The following is a 21,242-nucleotide window of genomic DNA, read 5'->3' on the forward strand; positions in this document are numbered from 1 at the left end:
TGAATGCTGTGTATGACATTAAAAAAAAAAAAAATTAATTCATAATAAAAAAAAAGTGTGTTCAATAGTATGATTTTCAATAGCATTGGTCATCAAATAAAAGTGATAATTTCTCAATTACTGGTAGGTTAGATAAATAAATTTATTTAAAATTAATAAATGATGTACTACATACGATAATGATTAGACATTGGAAGATTTCTAAATTTATTAGTAGATATTTTAATGAATAACCAATGAAAAAGTAGAAAATGTTTACTGAAAAATAAAACTTTCAGATGAGAACAGAAATATTTATAAACAGGCAATGCATGTATGTGGGCCTATTGGATTTAAAGTGGTGTAAGACCTTAATTAAGAATAAATTATAAAAATACAGTTTCATAACCCTAATGGCTGTTTGTATTTCAAGAAAGGTAATCAAAGAAAAATCCAGTAATCTGACCCGATACATAGATTAGGCATTTCATCACTTACATCATCAATATAACCTGTGAGATTAATTTAAGGATTACAAACTCCTTATATTAAATGCACATTTGAAATTAATAAATAAGTTGTTAGTCAATACTGTGTAATAAGTGTAATAACCTTTTCTCAAGATTTTTTTTAAAAGTTTTTATTTCCTAATTATTATACATAGGTACAATAAATACTGTATTGCTTCAGGATACACATTTATACTACTAATTTTTCTTAGAAACTTGTTATTTATCAACTAAGTTTAGCATTTTGGTAAAAATAAACTATAAAAAAAAAAATATTTTCGAAATGAAACACAGATCCTTTAGAAATAAAATACAGATCATTCCAAATAAAGTGCATATTGTTTAGGGATTATTTTTACAGAAATATATGTTTTGTTCTGTTATGATTATATTTACTGGTTATTGCTGTAAAATTTCCCAATTAGGACATTAACAGGCTAAAAGAATTAGGGCAAGATTTGAAGAAATTATAAGTAAATTTATATGTGTTTTCATGCAGAATTACTTTTCTTTATTCTTGTGAAATATGAATAGCTGTTGACAATTCTGAGACATTTTTTTTGGTTCACTTATAGTTTTTTTAAGTTGCTTGAATTAATGAAGCTTCATATAGGACAGGCATATTCTATGATAGGTCTTAATACTCCTTTATTGAGTATAAATTTACCTCTGGGAGATAATATTGATTTTTTATTAAAATATGGAAATATTTTGTATGTTCTTTTTTTTTTTTCATTTTCTAATGTTAAATTAATCTGATAATGGTTAAAATTTTAATCAGCATTAGATAAAGCCTGCTCTATTAACTGCTAAGGATACTCCACCAGGTCCTAAAAACCTATTCCACGTATGTTACATTATTAAGTCACCTTACGGAAAATGTGCTGAATTGATTTAAGAAAAAGGATACAGAAATTTCCAAAGTTTGATTTAGAAATTAATTTAGATTAATATTGAAATTTTCAATTTTATCAGCCAATCGTACTTCCTTTTTGTCCATCACAATCACCCATGAATTCAATTATTATTATTATATAATATCAATTATTAGGGATGAATCATACTAGAGATATATTATGAAAAGATGCAAAAACTTTATGTTGATAAAATAATTAAATAGAGCACAATTTTATTTTAATTATTAATATTGTTTTGTAATGATCAGCTATGGTGGATATATCCTGAATGGTTCTTTTTTTTTTTTTTTCATTCAAGATGTCTTTTAAAAAAAATACGAAATACCAGCCAAATAGTCCTGTCCTGTAATTATAAGAGCAACCTTTGCTGAATTAAAAAACTATAAACAGTAGAACCTCGCTAATACGACTCTGAGTAATCAGACCCTTGTGACTCCAACTCCTTGAACAAAAGTTAAAAAGTTAAGTCGATTGAATACCAATTGCAAATTACAATATTTCTGAATATTTTTTTTCAAAGCAAAAACATCAATTTCACAAGAAATAGGAGTCAGAGAGATTACAATCTAACTCTTTCAATGAAAATTGAAGGAATATTAAATCATTTTTAATCAAATTCGATGGTGATCAAATCCTAAATTAGATACATGTAAATAAACTGCATAATATAAAAATTATTATATATTTATTTAATGCATCTATATAATTATGTTAACTACTATCTGATAAATTACTCACACTTATTACATGGAAAATGAACATTTCATATTACACCATGTATAATCAAGGTAAAAAACAATTTTTTTTTTTTTATTTCAAATACTGATGGACATTGGGTAACTAACAATTATTTCTAAGAACCCTTTCATTTTGGATTCATTCATATAGTGGATATCTTAACACTAGAACTCAAGTATTTTGAGAGTGAAAGGTTTATTTATTTTCAGAGAAATATATGTTCAATTTATCAGTTCACAGAATGAAAAATAATTGACATTTTGATTTTTTGGAAGAAGGACATAAAGAAAGTTGTCCACCAAATACATGATAACAAATATTACTAGATAAGATAATTTGGCAACACTTCACTTAGTGATGTTCTAGTTATATTTATTCTTTACTTATGCAAGAGAATGAATACTTTTAAGTGTTTGTTTCTCCAAAAATCATATTGCATAGTTCTGAAAATCCTAAATGTATGGTTTCCAACATGTGATACATTTCAGATACCTCAAATTGATAATTCCAGGAAAAAGATTTTAATTGTGAACAGGCCAAAACATCAATTTCTTACTAAATAATTCAACATTAAAGATTATAAATCAATTTCTTATTCATAAAATGCGGATAGGAAGTCAAGGATACTAGGCAGACTAAATTACCAACTCATATTTAGGAAAAAAAAAATTATTCTCACTAATAAAAATATTTATTGATATTAGTAACAAAATAAATTGTTAGCATGATGGCTATTTTTTAGTTGGTAAAATTAATGATTTAAATATATTAAAATAAAATTTAAAATGCTTATAGCAATACTGTTAAACTGAAACATTTTATAACAAAACAACTGAGGCTATAGCGCATCACAACCGAGCCAGTGATCAGAAAACCTAATATAAAAATTAATATACTTAAAAATTAAGTACAATAAAATAATTAATTTCAAATAATATATAACAAAACAAATCACTAAAAAATTTAAGATCTAAAGCACTTAAATAAATAAATAAATTTAAATATATACAATTATTATTGCACTACAAAAATAATTAATTTTATTAAAATAAGCTAACCAGATCATTTAATACATTACTTCAAAAGCGAACAATGAAGATTAATTTACAGGCATGGTAGGAAATTTTAAAAACTAAAAAAACTCTAATTAATGTAACGATTTTAAAGGGATCAGAGTTCAAAAATTAAAAAGATAAAAATAATCAAAAGCAGAGGTTTTTAGACACAATACTTTCACTTTTGACACATAAATAGCCTAAAATACATTAAAGAACAAATACTGAGGAGTATTTAATACATTATCAAAATACATAAATTTGATACTTAGGGTGAAAATTAATAAACAAGGAACATTATCACAGAAATTGTTAAATAATATTTAACAAGTAATATCATTTGTATAAAACTACCACTTAAAGAGAATTTATAAGATGGCAGAAGAGTGGGATTCAATAACATTTATCATTCAAAAATTTACTTAATCTATAATGAAGGTAAGGTTTAAAATAATCGACTGATAGAAATAGTGATCTCATAATGATGGGTCATTCCAACCCAAATTGGATAAGCCAATGAAGGCAACAGAAGGGAAGTATCAGAAAACAAGAAATCATGCCATACTTAACGTCGCTTAGTTAAGCAGATTAAAAAAAAAAAATCTTGTACAATTTCACTAAATTATCTACATTAGACACAAATGCGACAAACTACTGTAAAGGAATGAGAATCAATAAATTATCGGTTTCCCTACAATTTACACATTCTTTATAATAAATCTCTATTTACAACCGTTCCCTTTGACTTGTATTACAAAAATAAAAATTTAGGGAGGTATCAATAAATGTATTAGCTCGAGGCGATGATGCCCGAAGCATAAAACAAGATAATGCACCAAACAGTCTTAAATTAATATTAATTAAGGTAATTAAATTTTATGTTCCCTGGACGATTCGTTACAAGGCTAGTTATGTACTGGAAAGGATTCTATTTCTCTTCAACCTTACTGATGAGATCATCGCAGATCTTGGTTAGCTCTTCTACCTCTCTTTTCTTTTGTTCTAATGATTCTTCGAGTGATTTTATCCTTATTTCTGTTTTTCTATTAATAGCATTCATTTTAGCCGTATCTGATATATGCGAGCTTTGTAATCTTTCAAGCTCTGAGTTTGCTCTGGAACAAAATAACAAGACTGTAATACAAAAATAATTTTAAAAGCTGCAAATTAGCAAATAATCATTCATTATGATGAGAAGATGGTTGGGTGTGCGGTTAGTAAAGAACAAAAAACAGTAAAAACTTATTTATTAGTGCCAACATTTCAGCCAGAATTTTTAGCCTTCATCAGGGCTAAGAAGAAAAAACCAGAAAACAACCAATGAATAAAAGGATATATACAATGATTAGAAAATAAGGAAATAGCTAATATTAAATATACATAAATAGTGTTGAGAGACATGAAAAGTTGAAAAGTTAAAGTATTATAAGCAGATAAAGGCTGCATGCAAAGAGTGATATTAAAATAAATATGAAAATTTAGTTAGTAAATATACGTACAAAATGAAAATTATTAAAAATATGGTAATGAAAGAAGTGAGAAATAAAATATATATATAGGTAATTAAATATGTAAGTAAAATAAAAGGATCAAGGAAATAAAAATCTAAAGTTATATAATGCAAAAGAAACATGAATATGTTAATTTAATAATAATAATTTAAATTAAAGTTATAGAAAAAAAAAAAAGGAGAAAGAAAATATATATAAGTAAAATGCAATAATGAAAGAAAGAAAGTATAAAGTTATATAAGACAAAAGGAGTAATTAGTAAGAAAGACAATAATAATAATAAGTAGTGAACATAACTATTAACATGGGTAAGGAAAAATAAGAAAAAAATAGAGAAGGAGAAGAGTGTAAAATGAGAAAAAAGAAAACTTGAAGGGTGTAAAATGAGAAACAAAGAACCTGCTTAGAGGAGGTGAAAAATCCTAGGTAAGTGGCACGTACGGAGGAGTATGATGAAAAAGCTACCGAAAGGTCAAGAATACGTTACAAGTTACTTGGACGGGTAAAAATAAAAAATTAAAAAAAAAAAATTAAGAAAGAAACACATAAAAAGGTGATGAAAAGTAATTTTAAAAATATAAAAGAACATAAAATATTGAGGAAAAAAATTTAACATAAATTAATTTATAATAATAATGGTTCATTATATAAATTGTTCATTACATCAGTAAATAACAAAAAATTAAGAAGTGGCTTGGAATCATTATACGAAACGTGGAATGGAAAAACTCCTAAATGTTGAAAACAGTTCATCAAATTTAGGACTAAGTTTGAGATTAGTGTAAAAACGGTGTAGAATAAATTTTATCAAAGTTCATTAACTACTTTAGCTTACTCATGGAAACTTTTGACAGATATAAGTAAATGTTCTGCTTTATTAACGTGCATCACTGTTTAATAAAGTTATTTGTAAGAAACAACAGCTTTTACTGTTAAAACTAATTTGCCACAACCATATCCAATTATTTAAAAGCATTTGAAAATAGTATACTCAGTAATTAATTAGTTAATGATTATTTTGAAAATAAAGTGTGATTAGAACAATATGACTTATATCAATTTTGCTCTCCATGGCTCAAACAATGTCGAAGAGTAAGATTTCAAAAATAAAATAAAATCTAGTTGAAAAAATTAATGCTTTTATTTCAAATTAAATTAATCAGTTTCTATTTAAAAACTTTTTTTTTCTAAACTTCCTCATCTTCCAAATGAAACTGTGTTGTCCGAGTCATGTTAGCCTTTAATCAGATCCATCTTCAATTTACAAAGTGGATCTAGGCAACATGTTTAGTTTTAATATCTCGCAGCTTTATTTAAAAATCGCAATGTGTCTCCAGTTTCCTGTCTACTCCCATTGCTTGTACACATCTACGCATGTCATCTTCCTTAAAGTTTTCTTAATGTTGAGTCGGTACAACCCAAACCACTGTTTTAATCTTCTTTTAGCTTATGATATATATTTGCGATTAATAAGAATTATGAAGCATTTTAGGGTAGAATTTTTTATGAGGTTGGTTTTTCTTGCAGCCAATGATCTGACCACATGACGACATTAGGAGATTCTATAGCAACCATAGGATAACAAATCAAACTATTCAGGGTTTTAAAATAACTTACATTAAAGGAAGGGTCATTGTAGTGTTAATAAATTTAAATAAATAAACATTAAAATTATAAAAAATGATTGTTTTCAATTAAAAAAATTGGAACGTTTTAAATAAGATGATAAGGATTCCAAATTAAAATTGAAAAATTTGATTTTATCAATGTATTGACCAAAATTCAAATTCTACATATTTCATTAATATGAGGGGGGCAACTGTACTGGTACTAGTATTGGTATTTGGTGGGGGGAACAAGTCAGGCAAGTGGGCCTAGTGGTCCTTTTTGCCAAGCCCTGGAGGCTACCTGAGTTACCACCGCGTACTAAACAAGGTGGGAGTGTCAAGTTTCATTTTTTTGGACCGCCGAAAAATAAACGTTAACAGCCCCAGGTGGGAATCGAACCCAAAACGTTCTGAACCGTGCTCTAGGACCTACGCCCCAACCTGCACAGCCGTCATGTCCCTTCATTAACTGTAAGTAAACTGAATTATAAATGATATATATAAGAAGATGGTCAAGGTTGCGGTCAAAACAGAAACAAAAATAGTTGCATATATCAATTTTTACAGTCAACTATATATACATATATGAATTATAAATGCTTCTCCAGTACAATAAATTTTATCAAAACTTACTCTTCAAGTTTTTCAGTAGCATGAGCTTTAAGTCGTAAGTAATTTTCTTCCAGCTGGCGAATGGTTCTTTCATTTTCAAGAAGTGATGTCTTATAAGCATCTTCATTTTGTTTAAAAGCTTCAATAACAGCTTTACATCTTTCATATTTCCTTAAAAAGTAAAATAAAAAATAAATAAAACAAGAAGTTCAAAATTACAATATTTAATTTACCAAATTATCTTCAATTTTAATGGTTCCTATAAGACTTGTAATATAATAAAAAAAAAAAAAAAAATACCAAGATGAAATTACTCATTTAGCAGACAAAGAAATTCGAATCAATAAACAAATTTTTTATAGACTAATTAATATTGTTTCCTTGCGGATACTGTTTATTATTAGTCTGCATATAATGGTTAGTTAATAATAAAAATACTTTGATATATATATGATTTTCTAGCCTTCTAACATTTATTGTCAAATACAAATACAAGATGTCCTTTAATTGTTTTCTAGTATTTTAAGGAGATTAACTTTTTTTTTTTTAGGCCAAGACTCCCATTGGAGTCCTATACTGAATGAGATAAACTTATAAGGCTTGTTCTGAAACAAGATCTAACTATTAACAAACTGACAAGCACTTACAGGATAGAGGTTTGTAAACAGAAAAAAAAAAAAACCTACAAGGGAATTTTATGACAGTCAAAACCTATAATTAATAGGTTATAATATAATATTAAAATAAGTTATATTATTATATGTTATAATATAACCTATTATAGATATAATCCAGAACTTTATTATTATGTAATATCATCTATAACCTTACAATACTATATATTTTGTATAAGGTTATATACATCTATAACTTTACTATAGGTTATAAAATAATTTATCGGTCTATAAAATGATCTAAAGTTTTAAATAGTAAATTAATTATTAATAATTAAACAACACCTAAAAAGGTACAGTTTCAAAATTCTGGTATCAGAAGAAAATAAAAATAAATATTCCTTCAATAAAGATTACTTTTGAATGATATACAATATTTTTAAAAATCTAATTATTTGTACATTAGACTTTATGTTGACATTGACATTTAGTGATAGAAAAAAAATTTTTTTCTCGAATAATTAAGATTAAAATCATTTTGAAAAACTTATTGTAATTATTATCAAAAATAGTCATTAAATAATAAGGAATATTACTGATGAATATCATTAAATGCAATTTCCATATTGCTTAGGTGGGCAAGGGCTGTATCTCTTTCTGCAGCAATAGCTTCTTTAGCCGATTCAAATTCCTTTTTTTCATCCTCTCTTTTAGCTACTACTTGAGCAATAGTTTTCTCATATTCTTCCATTATCATTCTGTAAAGTAAATTTATTTTAAAAATTCGAAAGCTATACTTACAAAATGGAATAATAGTTATAAAAATAAATACTACATCAAAATATATTTTTATAAAATACCGCATCTAGTAATAAACTAAAAAGCATAATGTAGTTTTAGGAACACAAACTGATTTTAAAAAACCACAATATCTATAAAAACAAATATTACCTGAACATTATCAGATCTTTTCATAGGCCTAATAATTATTGGTAGTTAAGAAGTAAATTTTTATCATGCCCATAAAAATATTAATCAGTGAAATAATCAATTTATAATGTGGTGAGCAAATGAATTGTTTGTTAAAAAAAACATACAAGTACTATGTGAAAAAAAAAATAATATAAGATTTGTCAATCGTTCACCCACTTCTTATTCCTAGTTTGTGATCAAATTATCATGGATGCAATGAAAGTGCACTCTTTCTCTTTATTTTTTAATAGTTTGACATGGTTAACTAAAGACATTGAAATTTCAGAAATATTGAAAAAAGTCGTCAATTTCGAATTGGTATGGATATTATTAATAGAAAAAACTGTATATGACTGTCATGTTTCTGTATCTTTAATAAATTAGTAATAGTAAACTTTGTGAATGTTCTGAGAAAAAATACATTAATTTCATTTATTCACTCAGATATTTTCTTTATTATTATTTTTTCTTTTATTAACTAAATGTATTCATGACTGATTGACATCCAAAATTTACTAAATGTTGTCAAAAGGTAATTCATGACTTTTTTGAGAAGTTTATTACTACTTTTAAATTACATAATTAGTTATAGTCGGTTTGACCCTCACTATATCGTTATTATTTCTTTAATAAAAGTAGTATCTTACATTAACTGACGTTTGCACGTAAGACTTTCTTCCAATTCTTTCTTCAATTTGTCCACCTAAAAGTTGCATCAAATGAATTATATTATATTTTTAATTATAAAATAAAAAATTATTTAATATGAAATATACAATTTAATATCCTTAGTTGTAGTATTATAACAAAAATTATTTATATTTTCTTTCATTGATCACAAGTGATCAAATTTGAGTGCAATTGTATCTTTTTTTTTTTTTTACAATTGTATAAATTTCTCATATTATACACATATGTATGCCAATATTCGTTCATCTTCTTATTTAATTTATAGTTTAAAATTTAAAGTAAAGCAATGTATTGATTAATATGTGAATGACCAAATTTAAGTAAACTACAAAACTAGTAAATACTAGCAATAAATGGTCTCAGAGTAGCATTAACCATCGGGTAACTATGAAAGTTTCTCTCCGGAATAAGCTTGCTATAGAGAACGTTCACTGTTATTGTTTTTAAATTGAGTTGCCAGTCCACCTCAGTACTTTATTCTTGCATCACACTTGTGACTAATAGGAATATATTATGTAATAAAAATCAAATTGGACCGCTACAACCTGTGAAGGGTCATTAGTGCAGTATTTTGTAAGGAAGTCCTGTTACTAAGCCAACAGTTGTGGAAGGAGGTGATTTGGTTAGAATCACGCCTGACAACCTGATTTTTCCCTAACTAAGGGAAGCCACTTTCTGAGGCTGGGTGGACCCTAGAGGGCTACTGAAACTACAGGGTTGACTCATGGCTCCAGTAATAGAATGAATACTTATCCGTCAGCCAGATTTGAACCCAGGTCCTTGGAATCAGTAGTACTTTCCATTCTATTATATAACTTATGTATAATTTTTGAAATGAAAATAAAACAAAAAATCAATTGATCTGATCAATATGAATATATCTATATATTTTTAATCAAATTTTTCTATATTGCCTTATTACCTACTAGTTTTTTGGTTAATGGTATATTTGTATATTAATACACAATTGAAAAGATAAGCTAAAGAACATGCTATGAGAGATTTTAGGGAAATTAAAAAAAGGAATTTTGCTAGGAAGGATATTCCCCTTTCTACATAGTGTTTTGCATATTTTTCTAAAATATAAAATTGAGGTAGTTTTTAATGGAAAAATTTAATTTCAATCTTCATAATAGGAATATAAAATCATTTAACACAATTGGCTTCTTCATAGCTCTTCAATTATGGACAAAAGTGTAGTTTTTAATTACAGTAGTTTAGTTTTTATGTATGTTAGTATAAATGTTGAGAGTATTTAGCGAGTTTACTAGTATTAGGTAAGCTTTTTCTTCTTTATTAATATTATTAATTTAACAATAAAGTTGATTATTGCAGGATTTGAGTGTTCATACATTTTTTTTTTTTAGTTTTTACTGCATAATTTTAAGTTATTCCCTGCATATTTTTCAGTTTTTTACAGCAAAAAATTTTAGTCTCTAGTGATTATTAACATTTCTGACAGCATTTTTAAGTTTAGCAATTAAGCAAGAAATAAGTTAGAAATAAACTCAGACCTGCGATTGAGCATCAACTAGTTTTTTCCCTAAGCTATTGCCAGTTTCAAGTTCAGCTAGCCTCTTTCTTAGATTTTCTACTTCTTCTGCTCTAGACTGAATGGCTTCCTCGTATGATTCCTCATGTTTTATCATCAGGTCTTGAAGTTTGGAAATTTCTCTGGCGAGGATCTCTTGCCTAGGAGAAGGTGTAGCCTAGACCATAAAAAATAATATAAAATTAATAATGCAAACGATTCTGTGTTTATTAAAGTAAATGTCTGTACAGCATAAAATGTTAGTGTTAACATATATTTTGTAAAAAATATTTGAATATACCGCTGATTGTTTCGCTTTGTTAACTGCACTCAGCTTAGGAGTACTATCTTTCTCCTTCATACTGGAGTCTTTTGTTTCAACCTTTTCACTGTTCCTACACAACCAAAATTTAATATTAATTACCAAGAATTGTTTAACATTAAAAACAGATTATACTAAGAAATCCCACAAGCTTAGAAAATCTTATAATGTAATATTTAGATATTTTACTAATATAGAAGTAAGAAAAATCACACAACTTTCACTTACAACTTATATATCTGGAATGTCATATTTAGTGCTAAAATCGACCTAATATAAATGCCTCTTTAAATAAGAGATTTTCATTTCTACGAAATAATTAGCCACCTATCATTGTCAGCAGTAATAAAAATAAATAAATATAAACTATTAAATAATTTAATAATTAACTAAAGGAGAAAACAGTTTTTACCAGACTAGCTTAGACAATAGTCAAGAGAAAAACTGAGAAATCAGAAACAGCCGACAGTGTTCAAACCTCTCCTAATACCATTCATAAACATAAAAGGATTAATTTTATCAAAATAGGGTGCTAAGTGAAAGTGGAGTGATGCATGCACCTATGTTTTAAAAATTATTTACTTATTTTTATAAGTATTCTAAGAATTTTTTAGGCATAAAATGAAAATAATTATTACTCACATTGATTTATCAGTAGCTGTAAAATTCTTGTTTGGGGTTGTGAACCTTCCACTTTCACGTATAACTATAATAACATTAAAATTAAATTACTGATAAATTTACTAAAAAAATTGTTTAAAAGCATAATAAAAGAATTACTTATTCTAAGAAATAACCTCATATTACTCTTTGGTTTGATGTTGGCACAATACAAAAAATGTCTATTATGCAATCGGAGTGTTAAAAAGATAATACCATCAGACTGGACTTACCTTTTAACACATGGGAAAACATTGGGATAAACTTCAGGGGGATGACAGTGCCCTTTAAAGGATGACCCTTCAATCAGAATACTACTTTATTATACCTCCAATACAATATAAAAACTTTTCTTAATATCTCTTTCAATGCAAAGCTGTGATATGTAACATTTGCCTAAATAAATGTTTCTTATAAACATAGGGGTAACTCATTCTATTATGCATTTCACAGACATAGTTTGCAGTAGAAATCAGAGTAATTGAATTAATTAGAAATGTTACTATGGTGCAAAAAATGGTGGATTTTCTATGTTAAAAAAAAAGAATAATATATAAAAAATAATGTAATGTATAAATAAAACTCATATTGGGAGAGGAGAAGGGGTTGGTTCAATCTTTTCTATGATGCAAAGTGGAAAGAAGGTAGTAATCTTAGATTTTAGGAATTGATATTATGATTGTATAAATCATTCAGAGTAAATGGTTAGTAAGATAGACAGTGAGTTTATGTATTTAGGGTCATGTATACAATAACTATGTACAATGACATTTAAACAAAACTATGCAAAATATATAATAATTTGTTATCAGTACTAACATTCTGATTTATCAAAATCTTCATCAGCAGTGATAGGTCCAGCTTCACTTTTATTTAAATCTGTTTGACCTGATGGCATGTCTGAAAGGTTCTGTAAAGTAATAAATGGCACGATAAAACAATAAAAATAAATAAATATAATATAATATTCTTTCTTATTTAAATATTAAATATTGAATTACCTAAATATTAAGTAGTGTTGTATATTTAGGAAGAAAAATCCGGATGACAGACTAGTAAATCATGATAACTACGACTAATTGGTAAAATCTGTATTATAAATCAATAGGCATATTCCAACAACTACAATCTGCAACTTTTTTGACAGTCAAAAGTGGTTATTGGAATAAACCTCATGAAACTAGTCCATGGTATCAAGTCTTATGTGGCAAAAATAACAATTAACAATGAAAAACAATAATAAATTTCAATTTCAGAAATAGGTCTACTAAAACAAAAACAGTGATCTCTTAACTCAAAGACCAGTTCAATTCCAGTAAGAGCAGTTTGACTTTTAAGACATAGAGCCCCAACGAATTGGAAATTCACAATTTGTTAAGCATAGTTTGGTAACTTGAACGATAACCACCACAAATGTTGAAATAGCGAGGCAGGGGTATACAAAAAAAGTTAGTAGTTGATAAATTTAAAAGAATTTTTCTAATTAATTTTATTTGTTTTTAACACGTTTTTCTTACAGAGTGACTAGTGCTCAATAACAGGTGGTGCAGACAATGACTCATGCTGCTCATTATGTAATTGATATATGTGTATACTGCACAAATATTAAATCTTCAAGAGGGAAGACTCAGACATGTAATAAGAATATGGCAGGTATTAAATTTAATTTATTTTGAAAAAAAAATTAAAAAATCATTTCCAATAAACCCAAAACATCAACGTTTTCCAATAATTAACGATTCCAAATAAATAATTTAAGTATTATTAGATAAAACAAAGATCATACAATGATAAGATCATGTTTTGAAACTCTGGAAGGTAGGTGTTTTCTACAGTTGTCATTAATTAACCCAAATAACTTCTTTGGATTAAAGCCATCCAGGAAGAGAGTGAATAGAAGTAATAGGGACTGATTTTGGAATTCAAATAAAACTATTAATTGTTAAGATTTTTTATCATATCCATTACCAGCTGTTATTGATTCATTTATATTCGAACGATAACATGAATTAATCATTAAAGAAGAACTACAATATTAAAGAAAAGTTTTGAAATTTAGAAAAAAAAAAGAGAGACAAAGAAAACGTACCTTTAACAAATAATCATGACAAGGAAACACACATTAACAAAACAATCCAGTTCAATGTTTTGACATAAGCCTACGAACGTGGGTAGCGCATCAGTAGCTCGTAACTTGAGTTATTCCAAAGAGCTATGTGCCATGAACTTTTGTTTTAACCCTAAGTTGAGTGTTGAAGCAAGTGTAAATCAATTCGAAAATATAAGGATATTCAAGACAGAATTGAATTTGCTCAGTTTTAATAAATAAAGTCGAGTTCAAAAATTTTTTTGTAAAGTTTATTTTAAAATAAATAAGTTTGTCAAATTAAGAATTTTATTCAAAAGTATGTATCCATCAATACCTCTCATGAAAAAGTCTGAACGATTTTTTCCCCCTTATACGTGCTTTATTGTGGTACAGTTAATGGTGAGAGAGTTATTCCAATAAGATCAAGAAATTTAATGCTCTTTCAATTTTGATATAATGCATTTTTTCAAGAAATGTATAGATATGAGTTATCATAAGAACGCCATATTTAGCTAGAAACGCAAATTTCGTCAACTTTAAACTTGCCCTAGCTCCTTACCTATTGGTTGTACATTCAAAACCTATAGTTTCTTTGTTTGAAAACTTTTTTTATGCCTCCTCGAAAAAAGAACAGATAAGCAGAATTTTCCCATTACTTGATTTTTTTTCACTACTGCTAACTACTGTGTGTAGTTAGTTCAGGCACCACTTTTAAGAGGTCAGGTGCACTAACATAAGAAGGACTAAGACATTGCGTATACAATCAGGTTGTTTTTTTTTTGTTTTTCTGACCTCCTAGAAAAAAAAAAAAGAAACAAATTAAATATACACAAAAGAAAGACAAAAAAAAAATCAGGTTAAGTTATCTGGACAGGAGATGTATTCACAAGACGATCGGCAAGTTTTACTTAAATGCGCCATAAATCCTCACAGGATCCACTCCGTAAGTTATTAGCTCACGGTTCTGTGGGTAGCTAGTTCTACAGGTATTCGCTTTAGATTCTGATTGAAGGAAATGGTTATTACATGTATTTACTTTAAGTATTTATAAGAAATAAACATATATCTACATAGGATGTTTGTCTGATGATCTAGTTCTCGTATTAGATGCTAGGTCGCGCCAAGTGGCTCACAACGGTTCTAGCAGCTATAGTATAGACTAGCAGATAATAGCGGTGTCGCTACACAACTAACATTTGATTGGACTAATTTGGTGACTGGTGGTAAACTTTTTGAAAGCGTAACCAGATACGCCGTTAACCACCTAAGTTACACTTCTGTGCACAAGTTAATTGAATAATAAAACTGAAATTTTTTATCAAGAGCCTTAACAAACTAAAAGAAAATTTGTCTATTATTTAATAAAAAAAATTGTACATTTTTGTTTAAGAAAAAAACTACATTATGATTGTATTGGGTTACTTTCATTGAAGGAGGTAGTGGAGAAGCTCAGTGGGTAAAACACTGGATACTTTACTCCGGGCCTGATTTCGAGTTCGGCTGTGGTGTATAATTGTATATTCTGTTAGACCGACCCGTATCACAAAGCCTCTATCAAGTGATTTGGATAAATATTTGGTGGTTGTTTGTAAATTTTTTTCTTTCTTTGAACGTGGTTGGGGGAGATATATCTGCAATGTATCACCATATTTTAACCATGGTGGGACAGGCCAGAAATAATAGTAATTTCATTAATAAGGAATAACTTTGTCACTTATTTATGCCGAATCTAAATTACTACTTTCATCCCAGAAAGAGAAGTTGGAATTTTTTATTAATGACAAAATTAAGAATAGAAATTAAATGATACTTCTGTCCAGTCACACGTTAATGTCAAACATTGTGGCACGCCTTCCTTGTGTTGGACATCTCTGGGAAAAAGTAACCCACTTCTTCGGTACTATTAAACCACAGACTTACTGACAAACAAAGAGGAAATCTAATAAAAGAGATAACATTAGTCTGGGGATATTTTTGGTTATCGGCAAACTAATAAACTAGATTTAGTTCCATAATTCTAATAGAAGAAGACTGTACCTATTGACCTACTTACGTGAGTGTTTTGCTGCAGCAAACATAATGGTATGAAGGAATGAAATAATAATAATAATGTTTTTATTTATTTGTTTATGTGTACGTACCGAAAGTTTTAAATAAAATTTGTATGATACACTGGTAGACCCGCCAATGTTTGGTTAGAGGATGAAAATAGATTGAATGAATACAATTGGAAGTTTTATATCAATTATATTTATTTAAGATTGGACATTTAGGTTTACATTATTTTTATGATTTAGCGTCATAAATTGGTTTTGAATATAAAATGTTTTGGCTAATTAAAATTGCCATATTTACCAACAATATCAAAAGCTCAAAATTTCATTCGTCGGCAGTAATATATGTTTTTCCTATACTTCAGAGAGAGACAAATCGATTGATATACAATAACCACGAAAAAAATTTATACTTTTCTATCTACGCGCCAAAAATACTTAATTTTTTTTAATAACATTTATTTAGAGGAGAAACCGGAATTGACTATAACCTTCCCGAGAAAATCCTGATTATTTAGCAAAAACTGCATCACAATCAGATGAACGATATGGCAGTGCATTAAGTACGAACAAACAAATATTGATTTTCTTATATTAGATTCAGTATTTTTGTTTGGTAAAGAGGAGTAGGTGATGAATGGGAGTGGAATTGATAGAATGAAAAATATACGTTAGGAAGTGTACAAGAAGTAGAAAGAAAGATAAAGGAAAAGAGAAAATTGATAAAAGAACAAAAAAAATACAGGGAAAAAATTTATATCATTACTTGTAATTATATAAAGCATTTATCTCTAATTTGTAAGTTTATTATTTTCTAAATTCTAGTTTTATATAAAAAAAAAAATCATCATCACGATATGAAATACTTCAATTTAATATATTAATATTAATATTTTATATTGATTGATCGAATCATAGAAATTATCTGAGAAAAACTTTTAAAGGTTAGCAAAACATTATTTTGAAGGTTTGTAATTTAGTGATCAACGTTCTGTAATGCCCAGGTTGTTGATAACAAGCAGGTTAGACATCAGTTACTTCACACTTCAACGAAGGTCAACAACTTTGTCAGATAAAGTGAGCAAACGGGGAATTTTTTAGATAAGAATATTCTAGAGCATTCCCTTTTTGGATCCATTCTCTTCGCTCTCTTAAAAAGATTTAATGTGCCACAATTTTTCTTTCTTTAGTATTTTAAAACTTTTTTGAACAATGATTGGATTCTTTATCAACTATCTTATTAAATCTAGCACTAGAATACGTCAATAAAAGTGTGATGAAATACCGAAAAGGGTTTAACTTTGGGTGGTAAAATAGCGGTGCTTGGGTATGCAGATGATTTGGTATTATTGGGTGATGACAAAGAAACAATAGAACTAAAGACAACCGGTCTAATAAACTCCAGTAAGGAACTAAGTTTTGAAATAAATACGGATAAAACAACGTACGTGGTTAGCAGCAGAAACGCAGGCGATTTCAGTGATATAGATATACAAGGAAATACGTTTGAACAGATAGTTAGGTTTTAGTATTTAGGTTCTACGGTAACTAGAAAAAACGAAATTGATGAGGAAATAAAAGCTAGGTTGAAGGCGGGAAATGCTTGTTAATTTTCAATTTCGAAACTGCTTAGCTCGCGCCTTCTGTCGAAAAGCTTAAAAGTTAGAATTTACAAAACTATTATTCTTCCCACTGTTCTTTATGGATGTGAGACGTGGCCTCTTACACTAAGGGATGAACAGCGCCTTAAGGTTTTCGAAAATAAAGTATTACGCAAAATATTTGGACCTAAAAAGGATGAATTAACGGGAGAATTTAGAAGATTACACAACGCTGAATTAAATATAATTGCGGCGTATAAGCTGGGCATGTAAGGTTGTAGGGCTTAGTAACGAGCGGATCCCTAAAATGTTAATAAACACTTAACCAACGGGTAAACGTCCGAGGGGTAGACCGAAACGTAGATGGGAGGATTGCGTTAAAACAGATTTAACAGTGGAATTGGGTTTGGAGGGGCATCACTGGAAGGATGTATGCAGAGAGTGTTTGGTGATATCGGTATCGAACCTTCGGGTTCGTTTGGCCTTTATTATTATTATTATTTGAACAATGATTGACGAACATAACTATGAATTATACTGAACTTTTTATTAATAATTAATATTTCATGAAGATTCCTTCAATTCAAACAGATAAATGTAAGTAGCTTCTTTAAAAACTATACAGAAAATACTTATTGTAATAATTTAAAAGTTTATTTATATAGTTGATAAAGAGATTAATAGTTCAAGCGTTGATAACATTAAGTAAAGTTTCATTTAACACTACTAATGTATTCCCATATAAGATGTGGAACTAATGGTGTCCATTATGTATTAAGGATTCAACCAAATTCTCAACAGTTAAAATGTTTCTAAAATCAAATTTATCATAACATTAAAACGAAATAAATGTTAGAGCAATCGACAAGGAACAAAGCTTTATTCGTATCAAAATTTATATAAAATATACTTTTAGCTTTGATCAATAGAATTTTCTTAAGTATACATGTATAAGTTTTCTTGATTTTATAGATGAAAAAATCATTTGTAATTTAGAATATTTCATTATATTCATTCATTATGGGTATCGAGTAGTTAAGCTATGGATATTTATATCCATATCCGGTTATCTAATACTTTGTTACATAGTTATTGAAATATTATCTCCGAAAATCGGAATGTAACTATAACATTTGTTTGTTGAATTTTTCTTAAATATTCTTGTTTTTAGGCCTTGTACCATAGTTCAAAGTAGCTTAATATTAGTTTCCCAAGATAGGGTTAAAATGATTACATGAAAAAATTCACTCTATTGTTGGCTTTTGTTGGGTAAATATTTTTTCTGAGCCTAAGTTTATTTAAGCAGAAAGATGTATAATTATTCAGGTGTAAATTCAACAAGGCTTACATTTGTTCATTATTATTATTATTTTCTTTTCGAATTTCTAAATGTTTTCTGTTTATAGTTTAATGCCTGGCTAGATATAATAAAGAGAAATGCTATTCCAATGTTATTTTTATTTAGCCTCTAATTTTTTGTCAAGTAGGCATGATCATTTTCACAATTCATTTAAATCTAAAGATCTACATGGTCTGTAGAACCAATTAAAAAAAAAAAAAATAAGCTCTAGCAATTTTTTATTTTTATTCTACTAAATACCGGTCACATCTTGCCACATTCCTTATCTGTTTGTGTAATGATGATGAATAGATAATAATTTCCTAACAAGTAGGTCGCGAGTTTTAAATGTCTTGATTTATTTCAAACATAGTAATGAATCCGTGACAATCATATGGCTGGACACTTTCGTTGACGCATTTTAAGTGCTACATACATAGTTTATACTTGAGGATATACCAAAATTCATTTCGTGATGGTCCCACCATGGTTCGATTAGGTTGGTCTAGATAACCCCCGTATGTCAAAAATTACCAGGAAGGGGCGGGGACTGTACCAAAAGCGTTTCAGTACTACAAATGGTTGCCGAAATATTGATGAATCACAGCAAAGGACCAGCACTTGGGGCCCTCCTGTCCTCCTCACTTAACCTGCCCTCGGGAACTCGGGAAACATGCATTTGTTCATCCTCTAGGACTCCCCAAACAAGAATTAGAAGGGAAATCGCAGAGAAAAATATTTTCAAACTCAAGTCTCCTCAGCTTCTGCTCTTCCATTGACCTTCAGGGAACATATGATTAAAATTTAAGAGATAAACGATTTTTCTAAAAATATTTAAGACACCAGGAATTATCGAATTTCTTCTTTGTATCTTGTCCATGTTATGACTATTATACGAAATTCAACTACGGTTTTATGTTTTATTATCCTTTCTAAACCGTAAGGACCACGTCCATAAATTTAGGAATGTTACTTAGTATTATATTAAGAGCATACTAAATTTTATAGGAAGTGGAATAACTGAATGGTCATTAAAGTTACCATAAGCAGACAATAGTTACCACTTTGATGAATATCAATTAATCCAGAAACCACTGAGGACCAATCATTTCTTTAAAAATAAGTTATTCAATTAAGGATATCATATGCCATTTATAATTAATTCATTACAGTATTTGAAAATCAATATGCGTATCCACGGTCTGTGGAACCCAGCAGTTTGGAGTACCTACTGTCAATGACTCATAGATTGCGACATTTTTCCTCATCCACAACACATGAGAGAGAGAAAAATGCTGCCCAAATATATTGTGTGTCTACAATACACATAATACCAATCTATCCATGATCGGATAGATATATGTATATATTTTCTAATTTACCTTCAACATTAACTACATAACGCGATAACAGATCCCAATCTTGACTTACATAGAGAGTTTATCTTCTTTATTTCTTATTTCGTCTCCGAGTGTATACTTTTTACAATTATCAAAAACAACATCATTTTCAAAGTATCAAATAATACATCTATTATGTGGTTATTTGTAACTCGATATGTAAGACAAAAAAAGTCTGCCAAGAACATGAGTCAAAGCTTTTCTACTGTGTCTCTCTTTTTTTCTATCCTATAATTTTCTTTTTATGAATATAATAATGTAATAATGAATATAATATAAATTTTCCTGATCAAATTATTTCCATTGAGCACGTGATCACATATATTTCAAGGTTAATAATTTGTCGTTTGAAAATAAAATCTAATGGACGAGTCGCATATAAGGGTATGCATGAAATTATTTTTTTTAATTTAATAAACGAAAAAGGTTGATGAAATGAAATAAACTCGACTAGGACCAACAAGAAATCAACCCAAAGTCCACAGGAAAAATTCCAATCATTTTAATCAAAATCAGATTATAAAGAATCCATTGATTTTGCCCTAACATAAATTTGATACTTATCTATAGACACGAAATTATTGTTTTATTGTAGTATAATAATAATAATAGAATAGAATAATAGAAATGCCATATTTAAATGATAATTTTGATGTAGTATCGATGCGATCGGTTTTTCCGGTGTGGAACGGAATTACTCAATATAAGAGTAAAACCATTAGTACAAGAGGCGGGAAGAAAATAAAGTAGTTATCTCACCCCAATTTTTGATTACTTTAATGAAAACTTTGTATAATTACTAGTCAAAATTAATGAGTCTGCCCAGTATAGGTAGGGGAAATAAAAAATGGCGGCTGTTTCAAAACCTTAAAAAAACATTAATTTTTCATTCGGAGCTCTATATCTTAAAAACTACCATATATTATTTTATCATTATGTTATTTTATTTATTTATTTTTCATACAGATAGTCTGATTATGTTCATCTTGTCTATTCTTTTGTTTGTATATATTTTAAGAGAGTTTTTTATTTTATTTTATTT

At 28.2% G+C, this 21,242-nt stretch overlaps 1 protein-coding gene across 5 annotated transcripts in view; it reads right to left on the reverse strand.

Moving 5' to 3' along the window:
• Window positions 1-2,828: 2,828 nt before the first annotated feature.
• The window catches only part of LOC106686135 (transforming acidic coiled-coil-containing protein 1), a 28,606-nt gene continuing 10,192 nt past the window's right edge, over window positions 2,829-21,242 (reverse strand). Inside the window, exons 1-9 of one of the 5 annotated variants that reach the window (XM_067047291.1) lie at window positions 13,807-13,941; window positions 12,537-12,627; window positions 11,700-11,763; window positions 11,037-11,130; window positions 10,719-10,913; window positions 9,162-9,217; window positions 8,139-8,300; window positions 6,950-7,099; window positions 2,830-4,313 (exon numbers count right to left, since the gene is read on the reverse strand). In XM_067047291.1, coding sequence (XP_066903392.1) covers window positions 4,127-4,313; window positions 6,950-7,099; window positions 8,139-8,300; window positions 9,162-9,217; window positions 10,719-10,913; window positions 11,037-11,130; window positions 11,700-11,763; window positions 12,537-12,615 — 987 coding nt within the window. In that variant the 5' untranslated portion in view covers window positions 12,616-12,627; window positions 13,807-13,941 and the 3' untranslated portion in view covers window positions 2,830-4,126. Of the gene's footprint in view, window positions 4,314-6,949; window positions 7,100-8,138; window positions 8,301-9,161; window positions 9,218-10,718; window positions 10,914-11,036; window positions 11,131-11,699; window positions 11,764-12,536; window positions 12,628-12,718; window positions 13,384-13,503; window positions 13,667-13,806; window positions 13,942-21,242 lie in introns of those variants that run through there. The other 4 variants (XM_014429287.3, XM_067047292.1, XM_067047293.1 and 1 more) reach the window with 4 other exon arrangements.

The sequence above is a fragment of the Halyomorpha halys genome, unplaced genomic scaffold, assembly GCF_000696795.3.
Source record: "Halyomorpha halys isolate HHAL.00 unplaced genomic scaffold, Hhal_1.1 Scaffold781.1, whole genome shotgun sequence".
Classification (NCBI taxonomy): domain Eukaryota; kingdom Metazoa; phylum Arthropoda; class Insecta; order Hemiptera; family Pentatomidae; genus Halyomorpha; species Halyomorpha halys.